Source organism: Paramacrobiotus metropolitanus, unplaced genomic scaffold, assembly GCF_019649055.1.
Source record: "Paramacrobiotus metropolitanus isolate TYO unplaced genomic scaffold, Prichtersi_v1.0 Parri_scaffold0000040, whole genome shotgun sequence".
In the NCBI taxonomy this organism is placed as follows: domain Eukaryota; kingdom Metazoa; phylum Tardigrada; class Eutardigrada; order Parachela; family Macrobiotidae; genus Paramacrobiotus; species Paramacrobiotus metropolitanus.
The window spans coordinates 91112-114189 of NW_026570260.1; the positions used below are offsets into that span (position 1 = coordinate 91112).

Here is a 23078-nt window from a genome sequence, read left to right on the forward strand (position 1 = left end):
GCTTCGTACTCCAGAAAACCGCATAACGGAGCCAAGTGGCTGTGTGTTTTGGCTAGACATTTTCAGCGTTCTACTTGAGTGCACGTGAGGTTTTTGCTGATGTTCCCCATAAACCAGGAATTTTTTGCCGCACAGCAATTTCCACCACGAGCACTCTACTGTCTATCATTTTTCTCATTTGTATAAAGAAACCGTAATATTATATATACTACTACCCACTTCGGTCGCCAATACAGTTCGATAAGACTAACTTTTGTGTATACAAAATGAGGTCGCCAGCTACGGTGATACCGGTATTGCTCTTACTGGCTGCTTCTTGGTGAGAATATACTGTACCGATATATTTTCAGTTTTACGACAGTAAACTTTGACGTTGCGTTAGTACAAAGTCTAATAATTTAATGTCACTTTCGACCGCATGTGGTTTTACCTTTCCACTGCACCGATAGGGCGGACAAGCCGCGCCGTCCAAAACCCGGAACAATCCCGCTGACGCCAGAACAGTTAAAACAGCAGCCGAAATTCATCGCCACTCACCGTCATCGGGCTGTCGGTGCGATTCCGGAATGCTTCGATGCCCGGGAGAAATGGTCGCAGTGTAAGAGCATCTCGGATATCCGTGATCAAGGAGGTTGTGGCAGTTGTTGGGTAATGATCCCAGTCGGCGCACTGTAGCGGATCTAGCTCGTAGAAGGCTGAAAGTGCTGCATATTGTAATATTTTAGGCGATGGCATCCGCCAGCGTATTGTCCGACCGGATTTGTATTTCCGAATTAGCGGCCGGTAAAGAACCCAGCCAGACGTACGTGTCGGCGTCGTACGTCGCTAGCTGCAGTTTTGAACGCGCAAAGAAGAACGGCCAATCAAAGTGAGTATTCTCATTTTTAACTTTGTTTCTTACTGTGGAATTTATGATTTCAGCGAGCACGAACTTCGATACGAGTATAAATCAGTAGCACCAATAAATGTGTTGTTGAGATCACGAATCCCTTGTACTTTTTCAATATTACAGTATTTAGGGAAGTAGCGGTACAAGAATCTAATCGTGAACACGAAAAAACCATAATTTTCTTCGATACATTTTTGTAATACGTGGTGATTGTCGTATTAATGACCATAGCATTTGCGAAACTTTAAACACGCGATTGCAGCTGTAATAATGGAGGATCACCGGCGAATTTTTTTCGATGGGCAGCCACCAGCGGCTATATAACCGGAGGTAATTACAACAGCCATGTTGGATGTCAACCATACCCAGTCGCCCCAGACCAGCATGAGGGAGGCAACTTCACGTGCACATCGACATGCACCAATCCGGAATACGACAAAAAGACCGTTGTCGAAGACACCGCTTTAAGTGCGCAGCAATATAAAAAAATATATTGATTAAAAAAATATATAATCACGTTACTTTTACCAAAAGTGGCACTGTGTATTTACCATCTGGCTGTATTTTCGTAGTTGACAGTTACTACGTAAGTCCTCTGGTAGACCCGATAAGCAGCATTAGTGGTCAAGAGGCCCGAACCCAAGAAAGGATTGATGCCCAGGTTCTCCGCATACAAACAGACATTTTAGCCAACGGCCCAGTTGTCGCTTCCATGAACCCGTACGAAAGTTTGTATAAATGGAAGCCGGAAACAGGTAAGAAATTCTCCGAGAGGTACCAATCGCACGCAGAAAAGCTGATTAAAGTATGGCTAATACTCTACTTAGCGTGAATTAAAGAGCTATATCGTACAAAATACAAATTAATAGCTTCAGCTACCAGGCATATTTAAAACCATTACAGGTCCTTACCGAGGTGAACTTAACCAAAAGGTTAAACCAACAACCACAACCCACTCTGTCCGTATCGTTGGTTGGTGCAAAGACGATAAAGGCATTAAGTACTGGAAAATCCTTAATTCCTGGGGTACAAATTCCGGCGTACCTGGCGAAGGTGAACTTAAGTTTGAGATGGGGAAGAATGTAGCCGAAATCGAAGAAAGTATTGAGGCACCGATTGTTTCGCTCCCCAACACGTGTGCACCGATATGTCAGTCCCGCCTAACACAGATTATCCGCCAAAATCCAGCCGATTTGACCTCGCCGATTTATGCCTTCTTCGGTACATGCAGAAAAACAATTCAATGCAGAAGAAATGGCTACTGGGTTACAAATATTTTCAGGGAACTGCGTTGTAAAAATCAGTATAAACGACGCCGGTCAGATATCTCTGGTCAATGAACCACAACCAATCGGCAAGGTTTTCGTCGCCGCTCCAGCTGGACCAATTGTTAAATGGGATCCACACATTTTCAGTCCTCAAAAGGGCGAATTCTGGATTATTAACGTATGTATATTTGTGTGACTGAAAATGTTGATTGAAAAATTCCTCGGTTATTCAGGTTACCGGAAGGTCAACTCTGCCTACGCAGACAAAAGCTCAGTTTAAACATTTCGCTTTAAACGTTTTCTAATGCATACTGATGCATACAGTTCAGCTATAAATGGACGCTATGTACAGGTTTTAATATTCCTAAGTTTGTACATCCTAAATTTGTTGCAATGTAAAGCCGAATGCTTTTTCAGCCTTCCGGTCAAGCAGGTGTCTGCACGCCAGTGGCCGGCTCCTCCAAGTTCGACTGTCATGTCGGCTCAACTGACGGCAACGCAACAGCTTCAACCGTGGTGGGCAAGGATCATTGGCAATTCAGTAAGCCACTCTTGCGCTAAGATTTTCTGTGGGATCCGATGGATTGCTACGTTGTTAACGTACTGACAATGGAATTCGCATTTAGAGTCAACGCAACTGAACAATTTCAAGTACATCTTCACATATTCCCCGGATTTCACTGTGGGGAGTCTGAACATTGGCAACAAATTAACCAATCGGTTCACTATTGTTGACACCTTCTTAAATATCGACGGCAGTACGATTTTGGTCTGTGGTTTGGATAAACAAGAAAAACCAGCCTGTTCGACCATGAACATCGCCACTAAGGAGGTCAGTAGTTTTGACAAAAAAATCGGTATAATTGTAACTGTTACGTTTGATCTTGTAGTAGTATACGTAAGAATGCAGGATGTATAGTAAAGTTTTAAATCGGTAATTATAAGTAGCAAAAGTCGCGGTGTAAGTCTTAAATACTGTGCAAATACCACTTTAGGTTACTCCATCCCAACCTGTGCAATCGGTTATTGCATCCTGTCAACCGCAACCCTAGAGACCTTTGAGCCCTTTCTTAGTTTCTGTTGAACAAGATATAAAGATCAGTAAACGCATTAAACTGATTCAGTTGTTTAGTCACACTTACGGGCGACTACATGAGAAATGTATGCGTTAGTGTGCAGCATATGCTGAATATATTCGACTGCGACAAATTAACTTGATAATTAATAATTTGAAAGCTGAGTGCGTTCAGCGAACTGGGATCTGGGCATGTATTTAATAGATACAGTACTAAAATCCAACAGCTGTAAAAAAGCGAATGAAAGAATCGAGTGCATGGTAGCGTCTCTAGCATTGTGTGAGATAAGAGGTGCTTTACACATCTCCATAAATAACTTTAATAGCACTGTTGCCGCCGCTAATGTGGGTAACAGCGCTTCGGATGCTCAGACCAAGCCGACGCTTTAGAAAAAAGCAGCATTATATAATGGACTACTATTGTCTCAGTTCGTTTCAAAGCGTTAACGTTCCATAAAATACGAGAAACAGTTTCAGAGGGCAAACTTAGCACAGATCTCTAGAGCAGCGCTGCAGGAGTTGATTTCCGTTTGTACGCGGCCCCTTCGGCGCTGTTTTGTAACGAATTTGTCTAACCACGCTTAATGTCAGTTTGCCAACCGGTAAACCGGCCGTAAAACAATTGTATGCTGTTAAGCCGGAGTTTTACTAACTCTCGATATTCCTCGTTTACGTTTACAAGGTGGGTGCAATCCATTTGTACGTAAATTCAAAGACTACTTCCAGTAAAAATGGTTACTGGTATACGCTCTGCATGGGTGGCAATATTAATACCTGCTCACAGACAATCAGACAACGTAATGGATAATACCGCTAATGATAAGACGCCGTTTGCTGATACAGAATCTGATAATCAACTGCGCTAACGCACACATCTCACTTCTAGAATGCTGATCGTACTGTACATATACATATACAGGAAACTGCATTACACAGTGTGTACAGAAACATAATTATTAGTACGAGTATAAATGCTTGCCCAGCACACTTTGTACTCTCGCATTTGTTTCCTGCCGAAAAGTGATATCATATTGGTAAGTGGTTGTAAGTGGTAAACACTTAGCACTTAAATAACTCTCCAAGAAAATGTCGGAAAATCCGCCTGTTGCTCTCCAATTCAAATCCTCCGTCCAGCAAGCGCTGCAGGCGCACTTCGACAGCCTCTGCAAGATCAGCCACGAGATATGGAGCCACCCTGAAATCGGTTACCACGAGCACCACGCAGTGCAACAGTTAACGGAGTACATAGAAACGAGTGGCTATACCGTGACGCGAAATTTCTGCGATATTAAGACATCTTTTTTGGGAGAATTCTGCACTGGCGGCTTCGATCCCGCCCAACACCCAACGGTGGCAGTGCTGTGTGAGTACGATGCCTTGCCGGAAATCGGGCACGGATGTGGCCACAACCTGATTGCCATTGTCGGCTTGGGGGCTTTCCTGGCGGCAGCGGAGGTGCTCAAGACAGCCGGCACATCTGCGCAGGGCAAAGTACGAAGTGCCGTAGAAATCATTTGTGAAAGATATTTTCGTCTTTGTTTTAGTATACAATCGTGCTGCTAAACAATTTTGCAAACGTGTGAAAACCGGAATTATGAAACTGTTTGTCGAATAGATTGTCTGTATGGGTGCTCCGGCGGAAGAACTGGGAGGCGGGAAGGTACTTCTCGTGGAATCAGGCGCCTTCAGTGGTGTCGATTACGCTCTGATGAGCCATCCAGCGGCGGTGGACGTGCTGGAACCAACAATTCTGAGTATCGATCATGTACGCGATTTATTGTTAGTTACAGTTCAAATGGTTTAACACAACTTTAATCGTAAACCGTATAATTCGTAAGTGGTTCACGCGTAGACTGCACGCGTGCGCTGCTATGTACAACATACTACTACTACTATGTACAATATGGGACACCGTATTAACATGTAAATACTAAATATGTACAAGTACACACTCCATGTACCACTAATAGTGCTGTGTTTATAACATTAACCGGACTAGCATTCATTAGTATCCACTGGACCACTAGCTTTTTATTTAACAGCACTATTTAACAGCACTACCAGTGCATTCATCGTTGCTATTAAATGCAGTGGAAAGCGGAATTCTACGGCAAAGCCGCACACGCCTCTTGCGGTCCATGGGAAGGAGTGAATGCGCTGGATGCGGTGGTTGCCGCTTATAACAACGTCTCTATGTTGCGGCAGCAGCTGAAACCCGGCCATCAGATCCACATGATCATTACGCACGGCGGCGCTAAACCGAACATTATCCCGGATTACACCAAGGCCGACATCTACATTCGAGCACCCACCAGTGCCGATGTGGAAGAGTTAAGAAGACGTGTGGCTGCGTGTCTCCAGGCCGGAGCAGAAGCAACAGGTTGGCTTGCAGATACATGAGCTCACGAACGTTCTGCCTAGATCGACAATCATTTCCTTCATAGAACCGTATGACATACAAACCGAACTGCATCCTTAGATTAGTTAGGTCCAGACAGTAAAGCCGGCGCACAAAAAGTGCAGCAAAATGAAAAGAACTTCAACGGAACAGAAAACTAAAGCATTATATGCAAGTACAAATACAATTACCCTTAAGCAAGCGCATTTGAACAAGAGAAGTCCTGCTTAGGTTGCCGAGTGGACTACGGAATGAATGATCTAAGCTATTCTGGCTTGATGAGCAATCAAAAGCTACTGTCTATCTACAAATACTTTGGCGAGAACAACGGTAAGTATAACCCACTACTTGCGTGTCCTTATCTTTAAATTTAGTTAAGCTTACATTGAATTGATTATAGGCATGCGCTTTATGACGCTGCCGCCTGGCATGTACGGCTCCACCGACATGGGCAACGTCTCCACCACCATCCCCAGCATTCATCCCACATTCTCTATCGGTGACTCACACTGCAACATGCTCCACACCAAAGAATTCCGCGACAGCGTAGGCCAGCCGGTTGCCCATCACTTTGCCATGAAATCAGCGACTGCCCTGGCTCTGACCGCGCTGGAGCTCTTCAGTAATCCGCAGTTCCAAAAGGACGTACGAACAGAGTTCGACGAACGTCGACCGGGATTTATGGGAAAAGCGCCCGAGGGGACAGATTCGACGGATGGTGGAGACAGGTCCTTGCAGCTGCCCAGTGGCTTCAATCCCGGACGGCGCCGGTCTAGTCGGCAGTTCCTGATCGAAATGGGTCTGCTGAAGCCGATGGCGCTGGAGGAGAAGAGAGGCAGCATCCAAGAATAATTTGGGTCCAAAAAAATAACCGAATGCAATGCAACGCAGCAAAGGTGGGTATTATACAGCTCGGAAGGCAAAAATAAGCGAGTGCGACGGTGTACGTCTTAGAATTATGGAACTGCATTGCTCAAACGAAATAATTTATTTTCACGTTTTCCTTGCACGATGCATCAGCTAATGGAAAAGCGCGAGTAGATTTAGGAATTATGGTGCCTGTAGGAACTATGAATAAGACTGATTGACCGTAGAAGCGTAGATGATTCTGACTATAAATAAAAAAGTGCGGATATTTTTATACATAAAACGAGATTATTGGAAACAGAAGAAACCGGCTTTAGCCATGATCTGTGATCCTGTGAATCAATAAGTGACCAATCCAACCCCACGCAGTGATCCACACCAAGCCGTTCCGATAAGCATGGTTTTCATCTTGTACAGATATAATCATAATGTAAATGTTTGTATTAATTTGCTTCTATCACCGCGAACATTGTATCCTCGGATATTAATTTTTAATTGCGGGTACCATTATTTAACACGTATTGTTTTGTAAGTGCTGTAATGTTCCTCTTTTACAGCCATGCAGTTGTCTAAAACATGCGCAGAGTTTACATGCATATTTCTGTCAGGCTATAACCGGTGCATTAAACCGTAGCGTAAAATTAGGCTTCTGGATCCTGTAAGTACTAACAGAGTAGCGGTTAATGCTTTATGCGAAATAACCGGTTTCCATTCAGCTGATTTCTCTTGGAAAAGCGCCATTCATAGTCAGTCATACATTAGTTGCAAGTACGCTGATGAGCAACAATACCAGTAAAAAAGTACCGTAGTTATTGGTAAAGCAAGTGTTTGAGACCATAATATTTTATTGCTCTACTGCAAAGCAAACACTGTAGCCAGCAAATGCCGGCAGTCGTTCAGCTGACTGGGTAGCAATGTGTAAATAACGCTTCAGGTTTGTGTTCTGGCTACAGGTTTGTGATACATGCGGGACTAGCGTTCTGTCAGGCTTCTATCCCTAAATCTGGTACTCACCGTATGGGGCTATAGACACCGAAGAACCATACTTTTCCGGTGAGAATATGGACCCGAAACCATTGCTATGGTTTCATTTTTATGTTTGCCTTATTGGAGTATCGTCGGCCGGGTTTTTGGATAGAGTCAAGCAGAAACTGGGTATTGGAAATGACAGAGGGAGCAGTAACAGCGACAACAGCGGCACCCGTGTTTCCCAAGGCGCCTTAACTCCCGTGATTATCCGTAAGTCAAGACGGAATAACGTTCGCTTCATTATTTGTGACCCAGTTAGCGTTTACTTTAGGGCTGTTTTCATAAAGAATAACTGTACACTGGCTCCTTTCTAAACAACTTACTGAGAGCGTGCTAGCCATAAACATAGTGTTTTTGTTTTCCGCACTGCAATATAATGCTTACCGCATTTTGTATCATCACAGTGCCGGGTGACGGCGGCAGCCAACTTCAAGCATGGTTAGAACGGACGTCGGTGCGCAGCAACATCTGTCCTATGAGAACGAATGGTTGGACCCACGTATGGGCAGATCTGGATATGCTCATCCCCGGATTGGTTGATTGCTGGGTTGACAATTTAAAGTAAAACCTTTCGCTATAACGTCCTGTGGTTATCCGATTGGCGATTAGATATTCACTGTATGACTATCGTTGCAATTAAATAGGTTGATTTACAACAATATCACCCGAAAGACGTCCAATCCTGAAGGCGTGCGGACACAAGTCCCTGGATTTGGGGACACCGACTCGATTGAATACCTAACCGGTAATCAGTTACCTGGATCCAAGTATCTCGCCTACATCGTGGATATGCTGGTCGACAACGGGTACAAACGCAACGTCTCGGTGCGCGGTGCTCCGTACGATTTCAGGAAAGCTCAAAGTAGGCAAACCGTTTCCTGAATGCTCTCGAGCACTGTTCACCAGTACTGATTTTGGTTTGTTGCAGATGAGCAAGAAGAGTACTTCATTCTTCTAAAGAAATTAGTGGAAGACACGTATGCCGCCAACGGCAACCACAAAGTGACGCTGATCGGGCATTCGCTGGGCTGTCTGTTCTCGTTGTACTTCCTTAACCATCAGACACAGGAATGGAAGGATAAATATATTAATGCGTTCATTGGGATGGGTGGACCATGGGGCGGGGCGGTGAAGCCTATCAAGGTGATTGCCACAGGGGATGATTTGGATATTGCTATCGTCAGTCGCAGCAAGATTAAGGATATTCTGCGTACCAATCCCAGTGTAAGCCATACCGGTGATTAGGACAGCGCACTTGCGCATTAAATAAGTAACTCATCAGTTAGCAAACAGTCATGGTTTAACCTATAAGTAAAAGTTTGGTGCACCGTCCTATTCGGTTCTTGCAGGTCGCTGCGCTGTTACCGTCAGATAAATTCTGGGCCAAGAATGAAACGCTAATCTACACCCCACAAAAAGTTTACAATCTGGGCAATTTAAGGGAATTCTTCTATGACCTGGACTTTCCTGAGGGCTGGGAATTCTACCAGGATACCAAGAATCTCGTATATGACCTTATTCCACCTGGAGTAAAAGTAAGCGTTCAAGAGAAATTGTTGATTATTAGTTTGTTTCTTGTCGGTTGAGTGGTTTTCGGTGTTCTGTTGACAGAAAGTGATTGGTAGTTTTAAGATTTCAAAAAGAAATGTGGTAGTACAGAGCATAACGTGAACCTTGTTGTGTAGACTACTATGCTGCTATGTGTATCGTAATCTATGGCGTGGTGATTTCAGACTTATTGCCTTTCTGGTACCGGCACGGCGACACCCGCAACGTATGTGTACAAGGAAGGCGGCTTCCCGAAAAAGATTCCCATGGTGATCTCGGAGGATGGCGATGGCACGGTGAACCGGCGCAGTTTGGACGGGTGCGAACGATGGAAAGGCAAGCAACGCGACGAGGTCGTCACTAAGACATTTCCCGGTGCCGGCCACCGACAGATGACACGCGACAAACAAGTCCTGGACTATATTCGGGAAATACTCTTCGATTACCAGATAAACGGCTAACACAGTATCACAGAATCACTTGATACAGTAGATACCTTTGTGCACTCTACAGTCTACAACTGTTGCATGAATAATTTATAGTCAGCCGCATAGCGCAGGGGACAAATGTTAGAAGATGATAACGTAATTTTTTTTTATGAACCAACAAGTACTGGGCACTTGTATGCGGTAGCCAGGACTTCTTGTGGTAAGCCGTGTACGAGTTAAACAGTTTTGCGCTTTTTCTTGCTTTTTATGCGTGGAACGCTTTTTCGCTTGTTAGTAAGGAAACACAGAAATCTAATGTATCCAACTCACCCAAACCCGTAAATGGAAAGTGCCGACTGTTGCGCTGCTCGGAGCAAATACTTTGAACTTCTTCGCTGATATGTATCAGCTCTTCCGCCGTGCTAGCCGTAAAAGATGTGATCAATCCTTATGACCAAATATCCGTAATCAGTCGTCAAAGCTGGTCAAAAACAATGCGTACTACATTAAAAACAGGACGAGGAGCTGCTGTTTTTTGAAGTTGACTCTATTCATCTGTTTCGTGTTATCATCCGGCTCCCAAACAGGGTCGCCTTTTATTTTCCTGCCCAAATCAGAACTGTTTCTGTTATTTTGTTCTAAAGCCTATCGCGTGCTTGCTATGAAACGTACGATTGCTGGACTTAACATAACAATGAGTTATTGCGCTGTATTTTTGTTACAAGTCTTGTGCGTCAAAGGTAAGTTTTGGGCTAAATTGGCAGCTCTGTTTTAGCTAGCCTACAGCACCTGCAGCAGGGTGTTCCACAGCACAAGCTTGGAATCATTGTTTGACCAAGCAGGATCGTGATACAACGTAGCTTGGGCCCTCTACAAAGTAATCTACAGATTGCTTGCTTATTCCCGTTTTCCGGAAAATTACAATAGTTTTAGGAGAGGTATTATCAAATTATGATGACGTCACCACTGAGGATCTTGATGGCGCGCTGTTCGAAGGGGACATTATCGGAGCGTACGACACCGGAAACACAACAGATGTACTGTAGTCTGCAGCTGATTTTTCCGTAATGTCTTCTTTTTATCCTCTCGATCACCGCTTACCGTTTTCATTTTCTATACTAGATGTATAACAATGTCGTTGAATCGGCACGATTATGGCCAAATGGAATTGTTCCATTTTATCTTGATTCCAACACAAGTACGATTTTGTACGCTTATTTCTATCAAAAAGATGTGGAAGTCAAACCGCTTGAGCGATCCCTGCAATAGAAACAGCAGGAAATACTGTTTGCAACTAGCAACGATGATGGGCTTATGACACTATTACTTACTTTATGTGTTTATTATAGAGGGAATTTTGAATGTTTCGCTCATCCGGCTGGCTATGGCGGCTATTTCTCAAGCGACACATCACTGTATTCGTTTCATCAACCGAACCCAAGAACGAAGTTCTCTCCGGATCATCTTAGGGGCATTTAGGTAAGCTCGTAAACTGCAAAATTGTGTCGTGTGTCCCCGTGCAGATTTTACTAGCTTCCTTTTGCTAAAGATGTGCCGCCGAGATCGGATACAGGGAGAACACGTTTACGCGCATGGCACTGTCATCGCATTGCGACTTACCGTCTATCATCCACGAATTACTTCATGTCCTCGGGTTTTTCCACGAACATACACGACTGGACCGCGACGAACACGTTATCATACATTACGACAACATCCAAGATAATAAACGTCAGTTATACTATTAAGGTGCTACGCATTACAGACAGACCACATAACGAGATTTTTTTATTCGCAGATTATGCTAATGACTATAACAAGAACAGCAACATGGATACACTAGGAATGCCATATGACCGTCTCTCCATAATGCACTATCCACCGTATAATGACTACTACGCAAAGAATAAACAAAAGCCAGTTATGTCCGCAAGGACTGGCGAGCTAAAGAGAAATACGGTTCTCAGCGATCTGGATGTGCATAAACTGAAATTCACTTATAAGTGCGAACGTGAGTTCAAAAGATTACTGTAAATTACGTAACAATTTTAGTAAGAATTTGTAATGGTCAGTCTAATGGGCTTCTGAGACCTGCGTTTTGGTAATTTTTTGGGTAGTAAGAATGTGAAATGCTCGCCGCCAGTAACCTTTCCTATTGCAACCTTTAGGGGAGGAGCTCTGCAATATATCTGTGGGACATTGCCATGTATACCGTGAAGGACTACGAACATCGGAAGCGTTTAGCTGGTTGAGAAGATACGCGGCCGTCGTTAACTGTCAAGAGGATCCGCCTCACCGAATATCGATTTACTGTAGCACCGACGCCATCGCTCTGGATGCGCAAACCATCGTTCAGACACTTCGGTACAAAACCCATGTACCAAATTATTCGGCTTATATTTCCGACAAAGCGGTTGCAAACGCGACGCATTTTCATCCGATCAAACAGAAGCTAATCCAACTAGGCATCCATAAGTGCACAACCCCGTTTACAACATCCAAATTGCGCGACATAGAACTGACACAGCTCGTGGATTTTGGATTGTATTACTGTTCCAACCAACAAATTACTAGGATGGACTTTGACTTCAACGCAAACCTAAAGCGACTGGTGTTTCATGCCACTACGATTTCCAGTGTACAAGAGAACGCATTCACTGCACTTGTCGGATTGGAAATCTTCCAACCGGAGGAATACTGGAAGCCCACGAAGCAGACCAAGGGTCGGAGAGCAGAAATACTAGCTCACCTGCAGCTACTGCATTGCGACTGCCGGTATCACTGGTTTCGCAGCTGGCTGGCGGGTAAGCCGACTCTATTCACACAAAGGTCACTAACCAGTGTTCTACCGACGGACCGTTGGATGATCACGGTTGGGGAGATGTACATACCCATTAACTGCAGAAACGTTGGATTATCCTACAGTAAATTGGAAAGCCGTCAAACGCTACGATACTTTAATTACAACACCAGTAAACATCCTCACTGGAAGCCAGAACCGTTTGCAAAGCACGCGCCAGCTGACTGCTGAGTCTGCACATTATTAAGCTCAACGGCAATCTGTTATGACATTCAGTATCAGTATCTTTCATATCACAGAGACAGTCCTTCTGAACAGAATTGTTTTTATCTATTGAGCTTGCAGTAAAAATGTGTAATGCCAAATACATCAACGTTGTCTGCACTATCTGTAGGAAAATATCTTTTTGCTGCTACTGTATACACTAATTTATACAGCATATGTGGGAATGAAAAAATCAAGATTAAGTTTGTTTTTATGGCTTCGACTCACAAATCTACGGAAGTAACAAATGTGAACGGATATGGGAAATCATGTTGCCCTGCGCGCTATGTGCTCCGGGCAGTGAAACCTTCAGATGGAATCATTCAGGCACCGATGCCCCGATAGCTGCCGGTGGCGACAAACTACGGTTGCTGCTGGGTTTATTTCAGCGTCAAACGGTTTGTTCCTCGCGGTGGTCGACACGGCATGTCGTCATATATTTATTTTGAAGTTGCCATGCCTAGGGTTGACACAGCACGCTAGGAAGTTCATATCATTACAATGATCTTCGTTAGCTGATTATCTCAGTGATCGCTAATTAGAACTGAGATCACAAAGTCAAGTTAAAGCCCAGTTTCCGTTGTGCGTGCAACTTATGCGTACCGATTAACGACGGCTAAACTTAAAGCATGTGAAATGTAAACCAGAGCAGCCAGAGCGTGCGCTTTGCGTTTTTGTGGCTTTTAGTATTGCCCTTTAAGTAAGTCAGCGAAATTCTCGTGTAGTCTAACCGTTCCTCGAAAAAACTGGCACAAGATGAGTGTCGCCATATTGTATATTGAGATAATTCTGTTTATGTTGGCTTTACACCGCAATGGATTGTGCCGAGGTATGTGCAGACGTTTGCTGAATGTAATCCCATAATCGTATTCACTTTGCACCACATTTATTGTTTGCGCGCATTTGCGAATTTTGTTTACAGCTCAAAGGCAAGAGTAAAGTATACTTCTATTCATTGTGTTAAGTTTCATCTACGCAGAGAACACACCGTAGGATAGTAACACGTAAATTTGTGCGTGTGTTTCACTGATCTTTAGCTCTTATCGTCAAACGGAAATCAGTAGCACTGATTTTCAGGATTGGATTCGCCGGATTCGAGCCATTACGGCGAGGACACCGACAACCAGGAGAATGAACTTTTCCAAGGCGACATGCTGGGAATATACGGCAATGAATCAAAAAACGATGATGTAATGATTCCATTTCGGTACATGTGCAGCTAATGGGTACGTACATCAAATCCAAAAAATTTGACATTTTGTCCTGCAGATGCACGATAATGTGCTCAATTCGGAAAGGTCACGCTGGCCCAACGGAATCGTTCCATTTCAACTAGAATCTGCGCTCAGTAAGCTGCATCAGCAAACCAGTTGTTAATTTGCCCGAAAAACTATGAGATGCTATGATTCAAGTCTGCGCTGTTTACTTAGGAGTCAACAGATCTTTAATTCACGCCGCCATGGCGATAATTTCCCAGAAGACCAGCGAGTGCATTCGCTTTGTTCCGCGCTCAAATGAACCGGTTTTTTTGCGCATATTACCGGCACCAAGATCAACGTATGGATTCGATTTTCTACTTTGAAAAACCTTTTCTGAAACAGTTCAACCGTTAAACCAATTAACTAAGCGGTTTACTATGGCCTTTTGGGCTCTTCCTGTTTGTCACAACTTCTTTTGTACTTCTGCCTGGTTATGGGCACCTGTTCCGTTCAAAGGAGATTGAACCTTATTCTGGGACAAAAATGTGCTTGATGTGCAAGACGTCGTTTGTGTGTACAATAGATGTTCTGCCGAGGTCGGATATGCCACCAGTAGCCGACGATTGCAATTGTCACCCGAGTGCTTGTTGCACGATGTCATCCACGAGCTGATGCACATTCTGGGCTTCTTCCACGAACACACACGACCTGATCGCGATGAGCATGTGCTCATTCATTTCGACAATATTAAAGCCTCTAAGCGCGGTGAGATTGTCATTTTATGTCACTAAAAGATACCGGTTTGCTCGTCATGATGCGGTTTTAAATACGTATCCTTATTCTTAACAGCGGCCTACGATGTGGACTATGACAAGCGAACTGATTCCGACACTCTGCAATTGCCATACGATTGTCGCTCGATTATGCACTATCCGCCGAGCAATGCACGCTACGCTAAAGATCCTAACAGGCCGGTCATGTCGGCAAAGCCGGGCAGCACTTGCAAATTGGCCCCAACAAATAATATGGTGCTCACAGACCTGGACGTACAGAAACTGTATACTGCCTATAAATGTCAGGAGCGTAAGTACTGTATACTCATACCATACTGTAACCTCTCTGCTCATACTATGCCAGTGTGCCATATATTCGCTCGAAATAAACGATCATTATATCTCTATACGTATACAGTATGGAATGGCTAAAAACTGCAGTTCTATTGAAAAGGGCGATTGATCGGCTCCTTTCTCGATTGCTCCACATCAGATTTTGCAAGAACAGCAGCTGTATATTATTATACGTCAGTTTGCTCCTACACAATGCATGCTGATCGTGATCGCGTAGTTATCAAGTCAAAAGAGTCCGACAACAGTAGATCTAGAATTTGCGTCTTATGGCATATAGATTGTAGCTACCTTTATTACTACTGCCATAATATCACCAAACACACATCTTGTTTTTAGCGATAACGTGCCACTACTCGTACTAGACTCACTTTTTTTATTGCCCGTGTAGGAGTGTTATACTGCAATCTCAGCGTCGGCCAGTGTCATGTGTATCGCGAAACGCTAACCACCACGGAAAAATCCAGCTGGCTGAGAATATATGCCGCCATGAACAAGTGTCAGGAGAAGGCTCCCCAACGAATATCCATCTACTGTTCGGCAGCAGCCACAACCGGCGACCTTCAGGGTATCGGCAACAAACTGCAGCTGAAAACTGACGTACCGGCTTATTCTGCTTACATCGCCGACGCAGTCATCAGCAAAAGTAAGTTCCTCCAACCGATCAAAGACAAGGTCATACAACTGGGGATAAACAACTGCCAAAGCGCATCCACCACGTCCAAACTACGCGATGCAGGTTTAAATGATTTACTGGATTTTGGATTATTCTTTTGTTACAAACAAGAAATTCAAAAAGCGGATTTTGAATATAACTCCAAACTGAAACGATTGGTCTTTCACTCGACTACAATGACGAGTATCGAAGTCAACGCCTTTGATGCTCTGACGGAGCTGCAGCTGTTCCAGATGGAAGAATACTGGAAAGCCCGCGAACAAGTGAAGGTGTCACACGATACGGAACTGCGACGGCATTTACAGTTAATTCATTGTGACTGCCGGTACCATTGGCTGCGCAGTTGGTTGGCCAATAAGCCGCGCTTATTGAGCGAAAGGTCACTGGACAGCATTGTACCGAGTGATCGGGGGGCCATAAAAGTGGGAGAGATATACATTCCGGTGAGCTGTACAAATGTGCAACAATCGGTGAGGAATTGGAAGTTACACGAGACAACGCGGTATTATAATAAAAAACGCGAACCATTTGCAAAAAACGCCGAAGTAAGTTGCTGATGCTGAACAAATCACTGGAAACCCATCTGTATAAGACTGATCTTCGATGTTTGTCGTTATAGTCCTAACTTTCTTAAACAAATTTATTTTTCTTGCAAGCGTGCGGATTGCAGTGCTCGTTAAGGGATAAAATGATATCGCTGACTTCTGAGCTGTGGTTCGAACGGAACTCAAAGAAGCATGTTTATCAAACAAAGACACACGCAAAAGCCATAGAAGCCATTACGCAACCGAAAACTCATCGCTGTTTTTAATGAGTAAGTAATCGATTAAACAAAAGTACGGCAATTGGCAGCAGTTTCAAAATCAACTAGTTACAACTAAAAAGCGGTAAAATTTAATGTAAGTCGTTATGCCAATCAAAACTTCAAGACGCAATGGAGAGATTAAATGATAAGTAAACACACGTTAAGTACAGGGCGATCAAATTTGCAGACACAAAAAATGAAATTCAATGACAAAGGTCCGGTTACGCAGAAATGGTTTACTTAAGTCGATCTGGAGTGCCATGCGGCACCACCCACCAGGCGAGTCACTAGAATACAGCGAGCTACCATTCTGTAAAAATTACTAAAAAGTCGACTTTCCAAACTTTGTTATGATCATCATGCGATGGTTACCACAAAAACACTGCTGGACATTCTACCACAAATACTTGCGAAGGAATTCCCGGACTCCGTATCGGCTGGACGAATCGACTTCCATCTCCCGTGATGGCGATGGCGTACGACTTCGCATACGACGAGGCGGAGCACGCGACAACGGAGCATGCACCACTGGCGGCAGCGCAAACGCTCCACTCCACGGCACACGTCCCACTCCAGATGGTCCTCCATACTGCTCCATGCGACGGTCCTCATCGTACTCCATCATCCGTTGCCAGTCGAACGCACCGCGACCATACGGGCGCTCCCCTTCGTGACGGCCATAGTCCCCGTAGTCATAGTCGAAGACATCCATCAGACGCTGCATGCCATTGCGCTTTTTGGCCTTCCTCACGTTCTTGGGATGCTTGGGAGAATAGAAGATCTCCGAGTGGCGCTGCTGCTGCCCATGCGCACCCTGCACCACGTCCACCAAATCCCGAATGGTCTGTCCGTTGATGGGCAAGCTGTACAGTGACCGAATGGCGTCCTTAATGTCTTTCGCGGTGATTTGGCGATCTTCATCCTGATTCTGCATAGCATCTTCGAGGATGCGTTTCTCTTCGCGGTACGCATTTAGCATTTTCTGGTAGTTTTCCAGATTGTCACGGCTGGCCCCGATGGCGATTTTCTCATACTCCGCCGAAATCAAATAGCGCAAATACTCTTCCATGGCATCGTTGTATGGAATCATGGCGTTCTTTTTCAAGAAATAACCGAACTTGGCCGACACTTTCCGGATCTGCTCTTCTTCCGCCGTCAAATCCATCTTGCGCTGCTGCAAATCATGCAACAACAACTCCACAGCAGCGATCTGTCCGTCCTTCTGGCGCAGCAGATCCTGAATATTCGGATCAACCTCTTTGATCTCCGTTTCCTGCAGTTCGTACGTAATGTGCATATGCTTCTCCCAAGAGCACTGGCAATGTGCACACGATAGACCGCCCGTTGGACTCATGGCTGCGCAGCTTTTCAATCCCGGCTGCGGATACTGATTGGGCACAATCCCGGTCAGATAGCAGTGCTCATGACACCAGGTGATGTAGTTGACTTTTTGCCCCACCATCTTAATGCACTTCTGCGAGATGCACACCGTCCGCGGGAATCCCAGTTGCACCGGCTCCAAATCCAGCACTGGGACGTACAGTTTGCGTTTCAGTTCTTCCCGGCTGTACTTGGTGGCTTTGATCTCGTCGGCTTTGTCGTCAGCCAGTTTCAGATTTAGCTGGATATTTCGTGTAATCTGGGCCAACGGTTCCGTAAAAGACAGAATCATGCGCCGCGCTTCGTTTAAAGACAGTGTATTTTGCAGAACATGCGGTGGACGTTCGGAGATGTACTTGAGCAATCGTTCAGTCTCTTCCACAGACTTCTCCCAACTCTTGATGAAATTATCCTTCTCAGTTTGATCAAATTCCACCCCCGCCTTCATTGCGGCCATGAAACGTACGGCTTCGCTGTCGACGCAGTACACCGTGTCTTTGTTCAGCGTAATGTTGACACCTTTGGAATCTTTTATCAGTTTCTTCAGAATCGGCATTGTATCACCCGGACGGTAGAAAGTCCCACGTGCATTGGTGAACACGAAGGTGATGTTGTGACAGGCATCGCGATGCAGGTGCGTCAGCAGTTCCTTGATACAGAACTGGAACATGACCGTCAGGCGCGCACTGTTCGGCTTCAGCAAAATACAGATGCCGTGCAAACTGTCGTAATTGGACAAATGTTGCATGATGTTGACGAAATTCTTCTTGTCCTGCTCCGTTCCGCTGGTGTCGCCGATGCCGGGTGTATCGATTAAACGAACCAGAATGTTGCCCTTCTTGAAGACGTAGCTTTTGGGCATCTGGGTGGCTGACTGACCGGTCATGGTGTCCTCGTTCTCCGGTGCGGCCAGCGCTTTCATGAAGATGATTTTTTCATCGAAGTTTTGATCCATCGTAGTAAACTGGGCTGGAATCAAATACACCGGTTCGGCTAGAGCTTCGTCCAGGGTGGCGTAGGTGAGAAAGTTGACGAAACCGTTGATCCATGTCGATTTTCCCACACCGGTCTCACCTACAAAAGTAATCTGTTATGTAACGATTGGTGTTGTTGATGATGCTTTGCTCTGCTTATCTTAATCGTTCTTAACTGACAGCGCCTTTTGCCGGCAGTACCTTGCGGTTAATTTACATGTTACACAGAACAGTAATCAACGTCATTAGTAAACTAGCCATAAGTCTTACGCATTTCTACTGCACTATGAATACGAGTAGTACTTGTTCTACTTGTACTGCATCCCAGCTTGAGCGACCCAACTTCAAGTACACTGTACTGTATACTCACCGCTCGATACTGTATACTGTACCGCTCTTGCAATTCAATGAAAAGTACGATGTAGAAATATTGTAAAACAGAAACTGTAAAACAAGTATGTCAATGTTATTGTAAACATCGGCAATGACAATGAAATAATAAATGTATGACAACGAAAAGACTGTGGAAGTGCTAAGTAGTGCAACTGCAATAACGTTCTTTATATACCGCAACCGATAACGATTATAACGGAAAATTTCGTATTTGTTATTTTGCAATTTTGAATTTAAAGGTAAAATCCAACTCAGTTACTCCAGATATTCAATAATAATACGAAAAGCGAACAAGTCATTGTCAATAACAACAGTACGTTACAGTACAAGGCAATCCAACATTAATAAGATCTGCTGTAACGGCTCTAACTAAACTTGAGTGTAATTGCAAAAGTTTAATACAGTAATACTGAAAAGGTCAACCGCACTGACTTACCAAGAATCAGAATATTGATTTCCTTGAAGGGCTTCACGGTTTTCAGCACCGCCTTCACATCACCGAAACCAACATAGTCCCGCCCATGCCGCGTTTTCCCACAGTTGAATACGAAGGAATCAGCTGGCGCTTTTCCACAGTCGCAATACAAATACCCATCAAACCCGTATTCCAGGGCCTGGCTGCACTTGGAACACTTCCACCGATGTAGTTCTTTTTCCTCGCTGCAGTTCTTTTTGGCCGCCAGTGGGCACGGAAACTCAGCATTCCCGCGCTTCTTGGCCTTCTCACTCGGTTCCGTATCCAGCAGTGACTTGGCTGTGGGCACATGGATCTCGCGCTGATCCAACGCCAGGATGTTCTCGCAAATCAACTGCCCATGTTGATAGTGCTGCAGCAGATTTCGCGACGCCTGCTCCGCATCAACGCCGGGCGTGGCGCCATGACCCCCCATACACGGATCGACGAACACAAACAACCACTGTTCCTTCACACCAGAATGCATCGCCTGGTCCATCAGGCTGAAAAACGCTGCCAACGCATGGCTCCACTCATCAGGATCATCCTGTCGTGCCGGTTCGCTGGACTGCAGCACGTACACATTGGCCACTTTGCGCATTTCGGCCATCAGTTCCGCAGAGATCTCGCCCAGAATCAGTACTTTATGAGTGCGCAGGATGTCAAAAGCTGCTTCTTTTCGGTAATGAAACAATTCTGGTGGGAAGCCGGCAGATCAAGATTGACAATACCGAGTGGGTGTGGCATCAGTGCACGGGATTGACCGCCGGTAGGGTGATCTGGTTGTTCGTCATCGCTTTCATTTAAGCCCATCAGGTTATCCGCCGGTTTCTCGAGCACCTATGAAGGTCCATCAACTTACTTACTATGACTTTTACTTCGACTTTTACTTGACTTTTACTTTCTATGATGCTACTGTACATTATGATTCCTTTACTGAAAATCGATCGCCACATAAACAAGCAATGTCGTATTACTTTAAAAGAGAAAATAACTGAAGAAATGGTATGCATACATCTACTGATTACGTGCACTGTGATAAGTAAAAGTAAGCAGTAAACGTCAATTGCCAGCTGCCACAAATTTTTTAATACGTACAATAATACTTACAATACTTAAACGCACGATACGAAAATGTGCAGTACTATCAATTTTGCATGAAGCGATAAGTTAAGTACTTAGTACGACTAATTTTGCTGGAAACTCAAGGTGCCTTTTCTGATTTTTAGTGATGCCTTTTCTGATTTTTAGTGATACGAAAAAGCGTTGCAGCAACCGCAAAACAAGGTATTTATATTTATTGTAAGTACGTAATGTCGTGCACCCCAAGGCAGTTTTAAAAACTTCTATATTGTTATATTTTTTCGGAAGTACACGGTCCTTGCACGTGGCCATGTACGTACCCTTTCCGCACAATCTTCGATCGCTGATTGGTCGGTACGATTAACTGAGCGGCTTCCTTTGGGACGCCGACGTCCATCCAGGGTTTCTCCAATGGACACAATAGCGCTGTCGGCTGCCATACAGGACGAGGGGCTGATTTCCACGACGCTGACTTCTTCATCCATACCATTCGTGTTATTTGCGCACTGCAATTTTGGCATCGAAGCTATCGTCACAATCAAAATAATTATTATGAAGTAATAAATCGAAAATAATTAATACGAGCTGCAATACTGCAGCAGTAAAAAAATTAGAAATTTCTCACAAAATAAAATTTACAACAAATCAACCAGTCGTAATACTTTTATTTATCTTTTACTGTATTAAAATTACCATTGTTGGGCCCACTGCAAAACTACAGTAACTGTAATGAAATTGTAAACGACAACTTCCTTTGTCGGCGTTTGCCATTGAACTTACGCGTTTATCTTCAGAAACCTCAGGCTGGGATATTTCACCATCCCTGTCGTCTTCTATCACTTCAAACTCAGCTGATGAGGACATTTTTTCCGAGCTGTGACGCTGATAAGGAAGCGTTCAGCGTTGCCGTTATGCTTGTACAGTAGTTGTTTAGCAATCGTTCGTTCCTCGGACAGGCGCCCAGCTAATGATGCATAACCGAACAAGAATTGATACATTTGACAGCTATTTCGACAACTTGGAAAAATTTAACCAAAACCATCCAACGCACTGATACCGTTATGAGCGTTACCGGTTATAATGTTATTGCACGTGCTGTTATGAGACTTATGACTGAATTCTCAGATTCTGTGTTTTGTATTCGTAAAAAAAAAATAGCATATGCATGTAGCAACTACAAAGTACTAACAATAATTATATCGTACAGTCTGAGAGCACGGATAAAATATTGTAAACAATGTTAAAACTTCTCAGAACATGTAGACATATGTCAGATTAGTCAGAAAACCGCGACTAAGAACCATATATTCGTGGTTACCAAAGCAAGGGCTAGCTTTGTTTCCGTTACAGCTAGCTTCTTCCTTTAAACTAACTTACTACTAACGCGCTGCGCTCCGGTCTACCAATGCACAGTTCGGTACATTTTTCCTAGTTTTTACTTACTTTGATTGTTCTAGAAATTCATGAACCACGGTAGTACGTGATGGAACACAGGAATAGCAACTAAAACAGCCTGCATAGATCCGACAGTAAACCTCCAAAATACAGTACAATGGATAAGAATTATTGAATTATATTCAGCTGATTAAAGTAAACAACAAACAAGCCATTTGGTTTCACTTACAGACTTACTTAAATTCGCCGTGATGGCACTGGCCCTCAGATCGAAGTGATCCACGATTTCTCGGTCTTCACTTAGAGTCCCTGATGCATGGACCGCATGAATTTTATCCTTCCAAGTTCCAATATCATGATGTCACACTTTGCACAGGATGAGGTCAGAGTTTCGATAGGTCATCCCGCAACCCGGTGTGATTGGCTGGCCAAGTGAGTGGGTGGTGCATTCGCTAGCGCAGCTTTGCAACATTTAAATACGGACAGCTGATACGAGTCAGAGAGGTTACAGTACTTATGGCTAATGGCTATAGTGTGCCTGACTAAACAGCAAAATTGTGCGCTCTTGTGATTCCGACACGTTAAGCGGCCCCAGTGAATCATTGGAGCCTACAGTAAGCTTGCTGACTTACCAGTAAAGTTGAAATCAGCGCATATTCACCAAAATATTGAGACTTACATCACTAAGTAGAATAAAATGTGCTGTATTTAAATAAATTTTTTATTTTCCGGTGAGTATTACTATTTTCTGTAATAATCATCTAAAGTAAGTATGGGAGAACGTTCGGTGACGTCTACGCGCGCACATCAAATATGCCGCCCATCGCGCACCTGAGATACCGATCTTCACTCCGATCCTGAGCGCTGGCCTGCCTGTACGGCAGCTGCGTTAGCGACAAAAGAATAATTTTTATTCGCTCCAGTTTTCGTTTTACATAGAGCGCCGACGCATTGCTACTATTTTCATGATTTTTAAATCTGGAATTCTCTGGACAGCAGTTTTTCTGGTTCTACGAAAATTATGCCGTT

At 44.2% G+C, this 23078-nt stretch overlaps 6 protein-coding genes across 18 annotated transcripts; 5 read left to right on the forward strand and 1 right to left on the reverse strand.

The window, feature by feature from the left end:
• The first annotated feature begins 164 nt into the window (after positions 1-164).
• On the forward strand, positions 165-3284 carry LOC129590341 (uncharacterized). The gene is made up of 10 exons (XM_055485507.1): positions 165-319; positions 450-648; positions 726-868; positions 1152-1357; positions 1462-1644; positions 1793-2110; positions 2172-2335; positions 2575-2698; positions 2784-2989; positions 3153-3284. The coding sequence occupies exons 1-10, from the start codon at positions 267-269 to the stop codon at positions 3207-3209; spliced, it is 1653 nt and encodes a 550-aa protein (XP_055341482.1). The 5' UTR covers positions 165-266; the 3' UTR covers positions 3210-3284.
• A 135-nt stretch (positions 3285-3419) lies between these two features.
• LOC129590343 (peptidase M20 domain-containing protein 2-like) lies at positions 3420-6783 on the forward strand. The gene is made up of 5 exons (XM_055485515.1): positions 3420-4723; positions 4848-4997; positions 5324-5612; positions 5862-5960; positions 6031-6783. Exons 1-5 carry the CDS (start codon positions 4319-4321, stop codon positions 6480-6482), a joined length of 1395 nt encoding a protein of 464 aa, XP_055341490.1. The 5' UTR covers positions 3420-4318; the 3' UTR covers positions 6483-6783.
• On the forward strand, positions 6419-9858 carry LOC129590344 (phospholipase A2 group XV-like). 2 transcript variants are annotated; one of them, XM_055485517.1, is made up of 7 exons: positions 6419-6526; positions 7451-7736; positions 7931-8087; positions 8171-8388; positions 8455-8750; positions 8876-9061; positions 9260-9858. In XM_055485517.1, exons 2-7 carry the CDS (start codon positions 7559-7561, stop codon positions 9533-9535), a joined length of 1311 nt encoding a protein of 436 aa, XP_055341492.1. In that variant the 5' UTR covers positions 6419-6526; positions 7451-7558; the 3' UTR covers positions 9536-9858. The 2 variants fall into 2 exon arrangements, with proteins under 2 accessions (XP_055341492.1, XP_055341491.1); XM_055485516.1 differs by lacking the exon at positions 6419-6526 and having other exon boundaries at positions 7334-7736.
• Positions 9859-10017: 159 nt separating this feature from the next.
• LOC129590342 (low choriolytic enzyme-like) lies at positions 10018-12810 on the forward strand. 6 transcript variants are annotated; one of them, XM_055485514.1, is made up of 7 exons: positions 10018-10242; positions 10430-10539; positions 10625-10700; positions 10852-10981; positions 11052-11233; positions 11301-11513; positions 11620-12810. In XM_055485514.1, exons 1-7 carry the CDS (start codon positions 10164-10166, stop codon positions 11628-11630), a joined length of 801 nt encoding a protein of 266 aa, XP_055341489.1. In that variant the 5' UTR covers positions 10018-10163; the 3' UTR covers positions 11631-12810. The 6 variants fall into 6 exon arrangements, with proteins under 6 accessions (XP_055341489.1, XP_055341485.1, XP_055341483.1 ...); XM_055485510.1 differs by having other exon boundaries at positions 10345-10539; positions 10854-10981; positions 11671-12807; XM_055485508.1 differs by having other exon boundaries at positions 11671-12807.
• A 352-nt stretch (positions 12811-13162) lies between these two features.
• Positions 13163-16266, forward strand: LOC129590498 (uncharacterized). 2 transcript variants are annotated; one of them, XM_055485760.1, is made up of 7 exons: positions 13163-13395; positions 13644-13756; positions 13836-13914; positions 13997-14123; positions 14349-14530; positions 14615-14848; positions 15281-16266. In XM_055485760.1, exons 1-7 carry the CDS (start codon positions 13323-13325, stop codon positions 16120-16122), a joined length of 1650 nt encoding a protein of 549 aa, XP_055341735.1. In that variant the 5' UTR covers positions 13163-13322; the 3' UTR covers positions 16123-16266. The 2 variants fall into 2 exon arrangements, with proteins under 2 accessions (XP_055341735.1, XP_055341737.1); XM_055485762.1 differs by lacking the exon at positions 13163-13395 and having other exon boundaries at positions 13645-13773.
• Positions 16267-16366: 100 nt separating this feature from the next.
• Positions 16367-22427, reverse strand: LOC129590346 (uncharacterized). Of its 6 annotated transcripts, none has more exons than XM_055485521.1 (6): positions 22287-22427; positions 22098-22189; positions 21435-21618; positions 20975-21160; positions 19554-20411; positions 16367-18824 (listed from the first exon to the last, which is right to left on the reverse strand). In XM_055485521.1, exons 5-6 carry the CDS (start codon positions 20179-20181, stop codon positions 16765-16767), a joined length of 2688 nt encoding a protein of 895 aa, XP_055341496.1. In that variant the 5' UTR covers positions 20182-20411; positions 20975-21160; positions 21435-21618; positions 22098-22189; positions 22287-22427; the 3' UTR covers positions 16367-16764. The 6 variants fall into 6 exon arrangements, with proteins under 6 accessions (XP_055341496.1, XP_055341500.1, XP_055341499.1 ...); XM_055485525.1 differs by having other exon boundaries at positions 22098-22157; positions 22287-22373; XM_055485524.1 differs by having other exon boundaries at positions 22098-22167; positions 22287-22360.
• Positions 22428-23078: the final 651 nt, after the last annotated feature.